The sequence below is a fragment of the Carcharodon carcharias genome, chromosome 6 (assembly GCF_017639515.1).
Source record: "Carcharodon carcharias isolate sCarCar2 chromosome 6, sCarCar2.pri, whole genome shotgun sequence".
NCBI lineage: Eukaryota > Metazoa > Chordata > Chondrichthyes > Lamniformes > Lamnidae > Carcharodon > Carcharodon carcharias.
In genome coordinates, this window is record NC_054472.1 from 167,009,045 (window position 1) to 167,023,161 (window position 14,117).

General features: G+C 45.5%; 1 protein-coding gene across 1 annotated transcript in view; it reads left to right on the top strand.

Annotated features, from left to right (window-relative positions):
- The window catches only part of trpn1 (transient receptor potential cation channel, subfamily N, member 1), a 326,508-nt gene that overhangs the window by 41,130 nt on the left and 271,261 nt on the right, over window positions 1–14,117 (top strand). Inside the window, exon 4 of the mRNA XM_041189307.1 lies at window positions 4,189–4,287. Within this exon, the coding sequence (XP_041045241.1) occupies window positions 4,189–4,287 (99 nt within the window). The remainder of the gene's footprint in view (window positions 1–4,188; window positions 4,288–14,117) is intronic.

Sequence of the window (14,117 nt, forward strand, 5' to 3'; positions counted from 1 at the left end):
TCGCTTTGTGGCAATTGGGCAGAAATCGTCATCAGCACTCTTTCAGTGATGTAAGATGATGGATATGCAGCAATATGAAATCCACTGGGGATGGGGTAGCTTCATGTGGTGCGCTCCTCCTGATGGCTGAAGAAACTGATCCAGGAGGGGCAGCTGCTGCCGCCATAAGTACCCCATATGAAGTGGCTATTAGGCATTCTGGGGTAAGGTAGCACAGTGTTAATGTTTCTGGATTAGTAATCCTCGAGGCCTAGTGTTCTGGAGATGCAAGTTCCAATCCCACCATGGCAGCTGGTGGAATTTAAATTCAATTAATGAACATGTCTGGACTTAAAGCTAGTCTCTGTAACAATGCTGATGAAACTAATGGATCTGGTTCACGATGTCCTTTAGTGAAGGAAATCTGCCACCCTTACCCAGTCTGGACTTAAAGCTTGTCTCAGTAATGGTGCCGTGAAACTATCATCAATTGTTATAAAAGCCCATCTGGTTCACTAATGTCCTTTTGGGAAGGAAATCTGCTGTCCTTACCCAATCTGGCCTAGATGTGACTCCAGAACCACAGCAATGTGGTTGATTCTTAACTACCCACTGAAATAGCCTAGGAAACCACTCAGTAAGGGCAATTATGGATGGGCAATAAATGCTGGCCTTAGTAGCAACACTCACTTCCCAAGGATGAATTTTTTAAAAATTGTGTTGTCAGCAAATGTTACTATAGAGAATCCCCCTCTCTAGTAGATTAACGGAGGCATTAACTCAAACAGGTTGGTGCCTCTGTTAAGATAGTGAAGGAAGGATTATTCCCATTCAATGTCAGCATGTCGAACATGTTCTGACACAGAAAAATTCAGTCTACTGTTCCCCCACATAGCTTAACCCTAGAAGAGCAGGCCTGACTGCATTTGTGTAATGTTTTCCATTTGCAACACCAGTTAACCTTGTGGCCTATTGCAGTGAGATTTACTGTTTAACTTAATGGATTTGGCAGTTTTATGTTGGTGGCCAACTCAGAGCTTGAGCTGAAACCATCCAGACACATGTCACAAATGACCCTTACAGTCAGTGGGATTGGGGTCATTTAGCTCAGTCAGCTAAGAGTGTGGCGCAGGATAACAGCAACAGCATGGGTTCAATCCCAGTACCAGCTGAAGAAGTTCTTGGGGCCTACTTCCTTGCCTTGCCCCATAGTCATATCTTGGCATAAGCCATGACTAGAAACTCTCAGTGAACTGCCGCAAAGGGAGAAAGCAGAGAAAAACCCTATAACACTTATCCATTGCAGCTGCCAAGCTACCATGACATCTTGGATCCTCCTTGCCTCAAGGATTATGGGAAAACAACAGAGAGAGTGGGGGCCGCAGCACTCACCTTTTCTCCACTGTAATCAATTTTCTTAGCGTAAGTTTAGCTGTGAAAAGTGTGACCTTTGAAAACATTTACACCTTGGACATACTCAACCAAAGCGGTGTCTGCCACTACTACTGAAAGTCAGTAGGTGGAAGAGATTTTTATCCCATCTGGCCAACTTAGATGCAAACACCGGTCTTGCAGGTGGGAAAAAAAAGAAAGATTTGCATTTATAAAGTGGTTCTCATGACCGCTGGATGTCTCAAAGTGCTTTATGATCAATGAAGTAAAGTGTAATCATTGTTGTCATGGAGCTGCCAGTTATGTGCACAGCAAACTCCCAAACACTGCAATGTGCTAATGACCAGATAATCTGTTTTTATGAAGTAAATTAAGTGAGCTAGGACACCAGGGACATCTCCCCTGCTCTACCTTGAAATAGTGCCACAGGACATCCACCAGAGTTGGCATCTCTGAGAGTGCAGCACACCCTCAGTACCACACTGGAGTGTCAACTTTGTTTCTGGTGCTCAAACCTTGGAGTGGGGCTGGAAACTGAATCTTCTGCCTCAGAGGTGGGAGTGGTACCAACTGAGCCACAGCTGGTACTTGCAAAGTAATGGAAAGTGTCATTAATAGTGCTATGAACTCACACTTATTCATCAATGACCTACTCAACAATGCTCAGTCTGCTTTCTGCCAGGATCACTGAGCTCCAGAACTCATTCCAGCATTGGTTCAAACATGGACAGAGAAGTTGAATTCCAGAGGTGAGATGACTGCCCTTGATCAAGGCAGTATTTGACTGAGTGTGGCATCAAGGAGCTCTAGTAAAATTGAAATCAGTGGGAATGAGAGGGGGGTGGTGGTAAGCTCTCCACTGGTTGAAGTCATATCTAGCACAAAGGAAAATGGAAATCATCTCAGCCAAAGGACATCATTGCAGGAGTTCCTCAGCATTGTGTCCTAGGTCTAACCGTCGTCAGCTGCTTCATCAGTGACCTTCCTTCCATCATAAGGTCAGAAATAGGGATGGTTGTTGATGATTGCTTAATGTTCAGTAGCATTTGCAACTCCTCACATATTGAAGCAGTCTGTATCAGCATGTAAAAGACCTGGCCAACTTTCAGACTTGGGCTGATGAGTGGCAAGTAACATTTGCACCACACAAGTAGCATTTGCAATAAATAATGTGGCTATGAAAGCAGGTCAGACGCTGGGATTTCTGTGGTAAGCAACTTGCCTTCTGACTCCCCAAAGCCTGTCCCCAGGATGTTGATAGTGGGGAATTCAGTGATAGTAATGCCATTGAATGTCAAGGGTGATGGTCAGATTCTCCCTTGTTGGAGATGGTCATTGCCTGGTACTTGTCTGGCGCAGATGTTACTTAATTAGGCAGGAGTTGAAAATTTGCTTTCTTGAGAACGGGTTCAAATTTGGAGATTAACTCAGTGACACGTTTGTGTCAGTTTCCTACTGATAATGCATTTGCGTAGCATGAATACTCATTATATTAAAACTTCTTAAACATTTTGTCCTACCTTCACAGTAAAAGTCAGCAGCACATGAGAATCTCGGGGCACCTGGTTCATGTTTGTTTAAAGGTGGTATGCAACATTTGGCTTTGTGCAGTTGTGTCTGAGGTCAGCGGTTTTCCTCATTGAACTCTGTGGCTCAAGAGAGGGGAGCAGGGAGAGAATGCCAGCTTGCAAGGAGGCTTGGGAAAGGATGAGTCAGCGGTGGGAGTCAGTTGATGTGGAGTGAGGTCGGGGGCTTGAAGGAGTGGAAGAGGGATCCAAGGCGTGACAGAGGGTGGGGTCGGGAATTGGAGGAGTGAAATGGGAAGAGCCTGGCTTCCTGTGTGTGGTGGAGGCTGGTGGGAACAGTCAGCCACGGTAAGAAAATGAGGGGCCTAAAGGTGGTGTCAGTACTTTCCGCATGTGGGTCCCTCTCAGGGTGTTAGCTGGCAGAGTCCTTATAGTCCTTTGAGTTTATCTACAACATTTTAATTATCACCACTGAGAGTGACCTCAGATAATGTCCTTTTCAATGAAGTGTGGACGTGAAAACACAACATTACCTCATCCATAAAAAAGGAAGGTCCCTAAACTCCGTCAGTGCCTGCCAGCCATGAGGCATGCCAGCACACTTAGCTCTCGGACTACGCTGGGCTGAACAAATAACGATGATGCATACGTGAATATTGTGAAACCGAAGTAATGTGAAATATTTATGTGAAATTTAAATTTTAAAAAATACCCATGCCATCTTTGTGCTCTCAGTAAGCCTTATGTCAAGGGCAATGGAGTTGGGCAGGAAAGTTTTGACTGTGATGCAGAGCCCCCCTGTTTGACCAGGAGGCTCTTTTATATCCTACCTGTAGCTGTTGCATTGTCAGCTGACGGTGGGTTTCACCACTGAGAAGCTTCCCCTTCTGCATGATCACATATGCCTCCCATGCACACCACTGGAACTTTAAATATTGACAGTAATCACATGGGACACAGCAAAGAACGAGGGGAAGTGACGCCCACTTCCTGTTCTGCCATCAGCAGCCAAATTCCGCCTCTTATTTTTCTTTTGGTACCTGACTTGACATTGAGTTCATGCACTCCTATTGACAATTCCTTCTCAGTCTCAGCTTGGTTCATTTCTTAATTCTTCAATTTGACTGGTTGAGGGGATCCCCCATTAGTTGCCCCTGTTCACTCAGTATCTGGTTTCCCTCGCTGCTACGTTGTCAGCTCGAAAATCTAGCAGCAGGTGTCCTAGCACAAGAGATTCTGGCCTGGTTTTCACAACCCTGTTTGTAACATGCTTTTAATTCTCATGTTTCAGGATGGAAGGACTGCATTGCACATCGCTGCAGCACATTCAAAGGATGAAATTGTTCGACTGCTGTTGGCTAAGAAGTTGGACCCTAATCTGACGGGAGGGGTATGGATACAGTTATTTTACAGACAGTGTGCAATGCTTATTTGCCTAAGATTACTCAACAACACTTAGGAAAAAGATGAAAGTGTATATGGTGTACCAATGTGTTATTTATTAGGTGCCAGTGAAGCAAATCAAAGTGTCATCTGGTAAGAGTGCACTGAATGAAAATCAAATGATCAAATGTGCTGGCTCATTCTGCTCCTGGTGGTTGTCTTTGTGGGAAGCTGAAAGTTGAAACAATAGCACAAGGGCAGAAGATTCATTGTGATTACGATAGGGCTTTTTCACCTTTTCTTAATTACAAAGTAAAGACCAATTCAGTCCAAGCTGATGATGGTGGTAATTCCTACACTTTGTAAAATCTTTATGCAGAGGTGCCCAAAGAATAAAAGGGAGTTTCAGAAACCGACAGAATCACGTAGGAACATAGGAGCAAGAGTAGGCCATTTGGCCCTTTGGGCCTGTTCCACCATTCAATGAGATTATGGCTGACCTGGTTGTGGTCTCAGCTCCATATTCCTGCTTGCCTCCCATAACCCTTGATTCCCTTGCCTAACAACAATCTGTCTAACTCTGTCTCCACTACTTTCTGGAGAAGAGAATCCCACACACCAATGACCCTTTGGGTGAAAATGTTTCTCCTCATGTCTGCCTTAAAAGAGACATATCTCATTTTTAATTATGTCCCCTCATTTTAATCTCCCGCACAAGAGGAACAAACTACAATAACACAGAAGAAGATCTAATTAGCTTACTTGTAAGATCGTTATTTTACCTGGTTGACTTAAGATAATAACATTTTTATATTTTGAAACAAAAAGATCCAAAATGGATAGGCATGTAAATGAAGTGACTAGAGTAACTACTTTGCCAAACCCCAGAATAGTTGCAGCACAGAAAGATGCCATTGGACCTGTCGTGTCTGTGCTGACCCTCTCACAAGTGCCACTCCCCCACCTTCTCCTCGTAGGCTTGTACGATCTTCCTTTTCAGATAATAATCCAAATACGTCTCGAATGCCTCAATTGAACCTGCCTCCACCACACTTTAAGGCAGTGCATTCTTGCTGCGTGAAAACATTTTTCCTCATGTCAGCATCACTTCTTTTGCCAGTTATCTTAAATCGTGTCCTCTTGCTCTTGATTCTTCTACAAAAGGGAACAGGTTCTCCTATTTACTCTGTCCAGACCCCTTCATGATTTTGAATGACACTATCAAATTAACCTTCCCTTCTCCAAGGAAAATAGTCCCAACTTCTCCAATCTATCTACGTAACCAAAGTTCCTCATCCATGCAGTTATCTGGGAGAGGCGGCAGACCTGCAATCAAAGAAGCAACCTGGAGCAGAAGAGTATAAATCGGGACTGGGGTTTGCAGCCTATACCACTTACCTAGGAGTCAGAGAGGTAACGGACCCGCAAGGAATTAACCCAGAGTGAGAGTATAAATTGGGACTGAGGCTTGAGGCCTGCACCACTTACCTAAGAGTCAGAGAGGCGGTGGGACTTTGAGGAAGCAACCCAGAGCAGGAGAGTATAAACCGGGACCGAGACTTGAGGCCTACACTACTTACCTGGGAGTCAGAGAGGTGGTGGGACCAGACCGATGCTCGGACCTAGCCCACGCTGAATTCAAAAGGAGAGTGAAAGAAAACTAATAGTGACATCACAGGAAAACTGAAGTTTATTGGTTGTTAGGGGCTGCCTTTAAATTACTATATTTAGAGAAGCGCATTTTTTTTTAGAAAGTAGCTATACTTGGATTTAAGTGCAAAACACCAGGAACAAGGGAAAGTCAGGGCCAGTATAATAAAGTAGTATAAATAACCAAAGTAAAATAGAGTTAAGGAATGGCAGGACAACTTGGTCGAGTGGAATGTGTGTCCTGTAATATGTTGGAACTCATGGACGCTACTAGTGTCCTAGATGACCACATATGCAGGAAGTGCATATGCTGACAGCTGCAGAACCTTGAGCTCCGGGTTCAGAGGTCGAGTGGTGGCTGGAGTCACTGTGGTACGTCCGCAAGGCTGATAGCTATGTTGATAGCACATTCAGAGGGGTGGTCACACCGCAGCTTAAGAACCTGGAGGCAGAAAGGGAATGGGTGACCGCCAGGCAGTCCAAGAGAATCAGGCAGGGAATGCAGGACATACAAACATACATAATGAACATACGAATTAGCAGCAGGAGTAGGCCACTCAGCCCCTCGAGCCTGCTCTGCCGTTCAAAAAGATCATGGCTGATCTCAATGTAACCTCACCCCCACATTACTGCCTTTTACCACCATGTTAATCAAGAAACTATCTAGCGCTGCCTTAAAAATATTCAAAGACTCTGCTTCCACTGCCTTTTGAGGAAGAGAGTTCCAAAGACTCATAACTCTTTGAGAGAAACAAATTCTCCTCATCTCTGCCTGAAATCCCCTATAGTCCCGTTCGAACATCTATTTTCCATTTTGGAAGCTGGTGAGGGCGCTGGTTCCTCAGAGGAGTGCAGTCAGAGCCAAGTTTGTGGCACCACGAGTGGTTTGGCTGTACAGGAGGGGAGGAAGAAGAAAGGAAGAGTAATAGTGATAGGGGATTTATTAGTTAGGGGAACAGACAAGTGTTTTTGTGGCCGTAGACGTGACTCCAGGATAGTATGTTGCCTTCCTGGTGCCAGGGTCAAGGATGTCATCAAGTGGCTGCAGGTCATTCTTCTGGGGGAGGGTGATCAGCTAGAGGTCGTGGTCCACATTGGTACCAATGACTTAGGTAGGAAGGGGAATATGGTCCTGTGATTAGAATTTAGGGAGCTAGGTAGAAAATTAGCAAGCAGGAACTCTAATGTAGTAATCCCCAGATTACTCCCAGTGTCACGTGCAAGTGAGTACAGGAATAGGAGGATAAAGCAGATGAATGCATGGTTGGAAAGATGGTGCAGGAGGGAGGGCTTCAGATTCCTAGGACACTGGGACTGGCTTTGGGGAAGATGGCAGCTGTACAAGCCGGACAGGTTGCACCTGAACAGAACTGGGACTGAGTTCCTTGCGGGTCATTTTGTTAGTGCTGTTGGCAGGTGTTAGAGGGCTTTAAACTAACTCGGCTGGGGTGAGGGAACCAGGAGAGAATATCTGAGAGCAGTACCAAGGTGCACAATATGCTGGGAGAGACAGATGGCATGAGTATAGAGAATAGTAAGTTCATAGGTGCAGTCAGAGTAAGGGAGAAAGTCATAAAGTCTAAATCAAGGTTCCTGTGCAAGTATGTGAATGTACAGAGTATCATAAATAAAATTGGGGAGTTACAAGGGCAGATTGCAATATGGGAATGTAATGTTGTGGCTATAACAGAGACCTGGCTCAAGGAAGGGCAGAACTGGGTGTTAAACATTCCTGGTTCAGGAAGTGTTCAGAAAAACTAGGACAGGAGGAAAAGGTAGCTGTATTTTTTTTTCATTCATGGGATGTGGGCATTGCTGTCTAGGCCAGCAATTATTACCCATCCCCAATTGCCATGGGTCAGGAATCACATGTAGGCCAGCAGATTTTCTGCACCTAATAAAGGACATTAGTGAACCAGATGGGTTTTTACAACAATGGCTCTATGATCATCAGTCTTTTAATTCCATATTTTTATTGAATTTAAGTTTCACTATCTACCATGGTGGGATTTGAATCCAGGTCCCCATAGCAGTACCTTGGGTCTCTGGATTACTAATCAGTGACAATACCACTATGTCACCACCTCTCTTTAAGAAATTATTACAATATTGGAGAAAGAGGATGTCCCAGAGGGATCAAAGACAGAATCAATTTGGCTAGAGCTAAGGAACAAAAAGGGTGCAATAACATTGCTTGGTGTAGCCTATAGACCACCAACTAGTGGGAAGGATGTAGAGGATCAAATCTGCAGGGAAATTACAGAGAGATGCAGACATTATAGTGTAGTTATAATGGGTGACTTTAATTACCTGAATGTAGACTGGATGGAGAGGGGCAAGAATTCCTAGATTAGAGTTCAGGAGAATTTTCGACAGCAGTATGCGTCCAGTCCAACAATAAAGAATGCACTGTTGGACCTGGTTCTTGGAAATGAGGTGGGCCAAGCAGATCAAGGCCAGAATTTTACATGCTGCGGGCGGGCGTAAGCAGCATTCTGAAGAGCGCCCACCAACAATTAAGCTCATTAACGGTCCAATTGTGAGCGATTTTCGTGGCCTGTCCAACCTTACGGTTGGTGGATGGGCCAAATGGACAGGTGGCCACACTTTCGATGAAACCTCTTCCAAGGGCAGGATGAAATCTCTGTTAGGATATAAAATAAAAAGAAACATCTGGGGACAGTTTTTTGATGAGGTGTTTTCAGATACTTGATTGTGCTGCATGGACATTTTTTGCAGCATTTTTGTGCTTTCGTTTATTATTTAGAGATCTGCAGATCCCTGAGGCATCTGTCTGCCTTCAGGCAGCTCAGTGGAAGCGCTTATCAGCACCCACGGTGATGCCTGCTCTCTTCCCGCCTCCAGCTAGCGTCAAATTGCGGTCAGGGGTTGATCACCGTTGGGGGATCATTTTCCCTCCACTCCCGGGCCTGCCGACTGCGCACGCCCAACAAGCCCAAAATTCAGGTCCAAGTGTCAGCGGGGGCACATTTAGGAAACAGTGATCATTGCATCGTAAGGTTTAGGATGACATTAGCAAAGGACAATGTGCAATCCAGACTAAGAATAATTAACTGGGGGAGAATCGACTTCAATGGGGCAAGAACGAAGCTGGGTCAGTTAGACTGGAACCAAAGGTTGGCAGGAAAAGCTATATCTGAACAATGGGCTTCACAGAAGAAATGGTTCGGGCACAGTCAAGGTATTTTCCCTCAAAAGGGAAAGGTAGGGCAAACAAATCCAGAGCTCGCTGGGTGAAAAAGGAGATAGAAGTTAAGGTAAAGAAGAAAAAGTGCACTTTTGACAGATGTCAGGTAGAAAATACAGTTGAGAACCAAGCAGGATACAGAAGGTTCAGAGGGGAGGTGAAAAGGCAAATAAGAGAAGCAAAGAGGAGTTATGAGAGAAGACTGGTAGCCAATATAAAGGGGAATGCCAATGTCTTCTGTCAGCACACATGTAGTAAGAGGCTGATAAAAGCAGGAGTAGGGCTGATTAGGGACCAAAAAGGGGATTTACACATGGAGGCAGGGGGCATGGCTGAGATATTAAATGAATACTTTGCACCTGTCTTTACCAAGGATGCAGATGCTATCAAGGCCATGGTAACAGAGGAGGAAACTGTCACTAGAAGGGTTCAAAATTGAAAAGGAGGAATTGTTGGATAAACTGTTGGTTCTTAAAGTTGACAAGGGACCAGGACCGGATGAGATGCATCCAAGGATATTGAAGGAAGTAAGAGTGGAAATTGCAGAGGCACTGTCCATAATCCTTCTGTCTTCCCTAGACTCAGGGGAGGTGGCAGAGGACTGGAGAATTGCAAACATTACGCCCTTGTTCAAAAAAGGTTGTAAGGATAAACCCAGCAATTACAGTCTGTTTAACTTCAAGTGGTAAGGAAGCTTCTAGAAATAATTATTCAGGATAGAAGTAATAGCCACATAGAAAAACGTGGGTTGATTAGGAAGAGCCAGCATGGATTTCTAACGGGAAAATTGTGTTTGAGTAACTTGCTGGAGTTTTTTGAAGAGGTAACAAAGAGGGTTGTTGAGGGTAATGCTGCTGATGTGGTGTACATGGACTTTCAAAAGGCATTTTGTATGTGCGTGTTAAACAAACTACCCCTCTTATTTTACCTTAACTTGAGCTTTCTGTGGGGATATTAATAGAGGATTGAATAGCCCCAAAATGGAAGTGTTGGGGAGAATTTGCCATCACTTATAAAGGGGGAAATCAAAAATCAAAAAACACTTCTGTTTACAGACGGCTAGTGAGTGGAGAAATCAGTGCTGATTAAGTTAACTCCCCTCCTGTCTGTAACAACACCAAGGTCAAGGTCATGAAGGAGACAGGAAAATTTATAACAGGGATTAAGGAAATGGCAGAGAAACTAAACAAATACTTTGAGCTGAATAATATGCTCCAAAAATGGGAGTGTTCCGTACACACGCCAACATTTTATCGGGCTGGTTGCATTCCCAATGTCATCACGCCAGGTCCAGATAATATGGCTGGTGGGTGTGGCCAAAAATGGGGAGACTGTCCGCGTTATTCAAATTTAATTAAAGTGGGTATTTAAGCTCGTTAATGAGGCATTGACCTGAATAATACATAGGCCGGGATTTTCCGGCTCCAATACCAGCGGGCATTGTCATGGGCGCCTGCAACAATGCCCACTGGTGTTCAGGGCCTGAAGATCCCGCCCATCATGTCATCAATAAAACGCTTGCAGAGTCTGTTTCACGCCAGCCAGGATTCCTGTTTTTTTATGAGCAGGTTTGTCAGGATGGGTTTAAAGGCTTCACCTGAGCCCTGAGTTTCAGCTTAGCAGTTCAGAGTTCTGTTACTGCTGGAAGTGCTTCATGCAAGAAGCAGAGTTTGCATTTAAAACTTATAATAATTGGAGGCCTTATTCCTCCTGCTGAGAAATCCATTTAGACCTTGTCCATTATGCTAGGCTTTAAACTAGCCAAAAAAATGAGGATTGTAGTCTCTGTGGGAGACACAGCCTCCAGTAAAGAGGAGAGGAGGAGGAGAGTGCAGATCGGGAGGTTTAGGATGCACTGGTGGTGCCTGAGGTGCCAGAGCTGCACTAGATCTTGAGTATGATAAAGCCATTATACATCCTCAACGGAGGTGTGGAAGGACATATGTAGCTCCTCAAGTATCCAGAGACTGAGCGATCTGCACATGCCCGAAACACAATGCAAGAGGAGGCTCAGGCTCTCAAGAGCCACAGTCACATCACCCTGTGACATGCTGGCAGGGGACATTTCCTCCAACTGCGTTTGGGGTCACCCGATGTCTGCAGATCTGAAGGTCACTGTCGTGCCAATTTCTTCATGGCAGGATCCTTTCAGGTAGCATGTGGAGACCTCAGTGACATAATGCAGCCTTCTGCACACCTCAGCATGATTGCTGTGCCATTGACTGTATACATGTCACCATAAAGCCTCCTGCTGGACAGCCCTGCCCCTTTCTTGTATATCCAGCTGGCCTGTGATGATTATTGATGGATCATGCAGGATTGCACCAGGTACCTGGGCAGCAGCCACGATTCCTTCATTTTGCAAAACTCGCAGGTGCCAGGCTTATACAGCAGTCCTGATGCCCTGGATGAATGGCTTCTAGATGACAAGGGTGAAGAGATGGCTCATGGCGCCAGTGAGGGGCCCCAGAACAGAAGCAGGGAGGAGATACAATGACAGCCACAGGAAAGCACCAGGACCATCGTTGAAAATGCTTATTGAAAATGCAGTTCATGTGCCTTGACAGATCAGGAAGGGCAGTGTATTATGCCGCATCATTTGTGTCCTTCATGGTCGTGGTGTGCTGCACCCTCCAAACCCTCAATACCCAAAGAAGGAATGTCCTTGAGGATATGCCAAAAAGGGGGTATTCATCTGAGGATGAGCGCAAGGATGAGGTGAGAGAACATGCGATGCTCAAGTGGAAGCCCCTGGCCATAAGTGCATGGATGGCCGTGATGTCAGGGGTGCTTTGATAAGGCAGAGGTTTCAATTGTTTCAAAAGTCCTGGCCTCAGGGATGAGTGGGCACTATGTGTCCAAACCTTTTTCCATGTACTAAGTGAAACTCATGTCACTGTCCTGTCAACACACTTACCCTGGCCAAATATTGACACTCAGAAGCATCCTGCCTTGCATCAAACTATTAAAGCTATCATTTATCCCCCGCAAGCAGTTCCACAGCCACAACATACTGTAAAAAACACCTGCATGTGGGACAATGAGGAGAGGATTTATTTACAGATTAATTATAACACTTAACGTTCACAGCCATAAGGAACGTACCCATGTGCCTCACTTGGTGGCTACTTTGGAGTTTTTTTGATGCATTTACGAGTGCTCTGACACAGTGCTCCTCCCATCTTGCAGCTGCACTGGACAGAGGCTGCAGATCTGCTACCTACCTCCTTTGCCCTGGATGACTTTGGTGGGTGTCCTCAGTGCAGCCTTGAGTGGCCTGCCATGTTAGGAGACTCCTACTGAGAGGCATGAGGATCTCCTGTCGCCAGGACACTGCACGAGGACTGTGTCAATGGTGGACAGATCATAAGACCATAAGACATAGGAGTAGAAATTAGACCATTCGGCCCATCGAGCCTGCTCGGCCATTCAATCATGGCTGATAAGTTTCTCAACCCCATTTTCCCATTTTCGCCCCGTAACCTTTGATTCCCTTACTGATCAAAAGCCTATCGATCTCAGTCTTAAATACACTCAATGACCTGGCCTCCACAGCCTTCTGTGGCAATGAATTCCATAGATTCACCACTCTCTGGCTAAAGAAGTTTCTCCTCATCTCTGTTCTAAAAGGTCTTCCCTTTACTCTGAGGCTGTGCCCTCAGGTCTAGTCTCTCCTACTAATGGAAACATCTTCCCCACGTCCAATCTACAGACAGAAGCAAGGGGCTTAGTGGTCATCACAAACCTTTCCACAGCTGTGCAAAGTCACAAAGCTCAGCAACATTAGTCATGTGCAACATGAGAATTGAGACTATGCAGACACTATATACACTTGCAGCAACATTTGAAGCTTCTGAGTATGAAGCTTCCCTATGTTTTAGCACTGACAGGAGATTATTGACTTCCTTTGCATCGTGCCAAACATCCATCCACCTCCCACTTGCCCCATCCCCCCTTTCTGTTTGTTTCTGCCATTTACCATCTCACCAGGCCCATACCTTCCTCCAAACTCGCCTCTGCCAATGGACCTGGATGACTCAGACTCAGACAACATTAAAACCTCCTCCTCCTCCTCAAATGAAGTCAGCACAACAAGGTTTGGCACATGCCCTCTAGTCCGGCCTCGCTTGTGGGCATTGTGGGCACATTTTTCCTGAAAATAGGTGTGGCATTGCAATCACCAGCACTTTCAGTTTATTCGATGGCATGCCCCTGACACATTGTCAGCACAATGCTTGGCAGCCTAGATGCTGTGCACAGGCTGCCAACATCCCCACCCTGCAACGAGACCAAAGTGATAAGTGCATACTGACATCAGCGCTAACACCAATGCCTTTGTTGCATCATGCTGCCTTGGAGCTCCAGCCAGCCTTACATGCCTCCTGCATTCGCAACGCTACCCTGTAGCCTACTGGCACAAGATAACACACACCAAGGGCTTATTCACCCTGGTTGCCCTCATGAGCTCATTGAACCTCTTCTGGCATTAAGACCACACATGCCTCACCAGCCAAATGCTGCTGACCGCAGCAGCTACCTCCTCCCCAGCAGCTTCTCCTCTTCCCATCGGATGGCATGAGTTGATCCTGTCATCTAGAAACTGCATGGAGGAGAGCTCTCAGGGAGCCATCATGAAATTGAGGGCCTAGTTTGGCACATGCCCTCTAGTCCGGCCTCGCTTGTGGGCATTGTGGGCACATTTTTCCTGAAAATAGGTGTGGCATTGCAATCACCAGCACTTTCAGTTTATTCGTTGGCATGCCCTGACACATTGTCAGCACAATGGCTCAGATATCTCGGGAGGGAAGCATGCAACAACAACTCCATACTAGGATGTGGAAAAAATTGTTTAAGTTCAAAAACAATGCCGTCTCTGCTCATTGGCAAACTTTGGACACATCAGATATCACACAGATGCACACATGCACACTCACCTTAAAGGCCTGCAAATTTCTCCCGTTGTAAAAAGCTGCAGAACT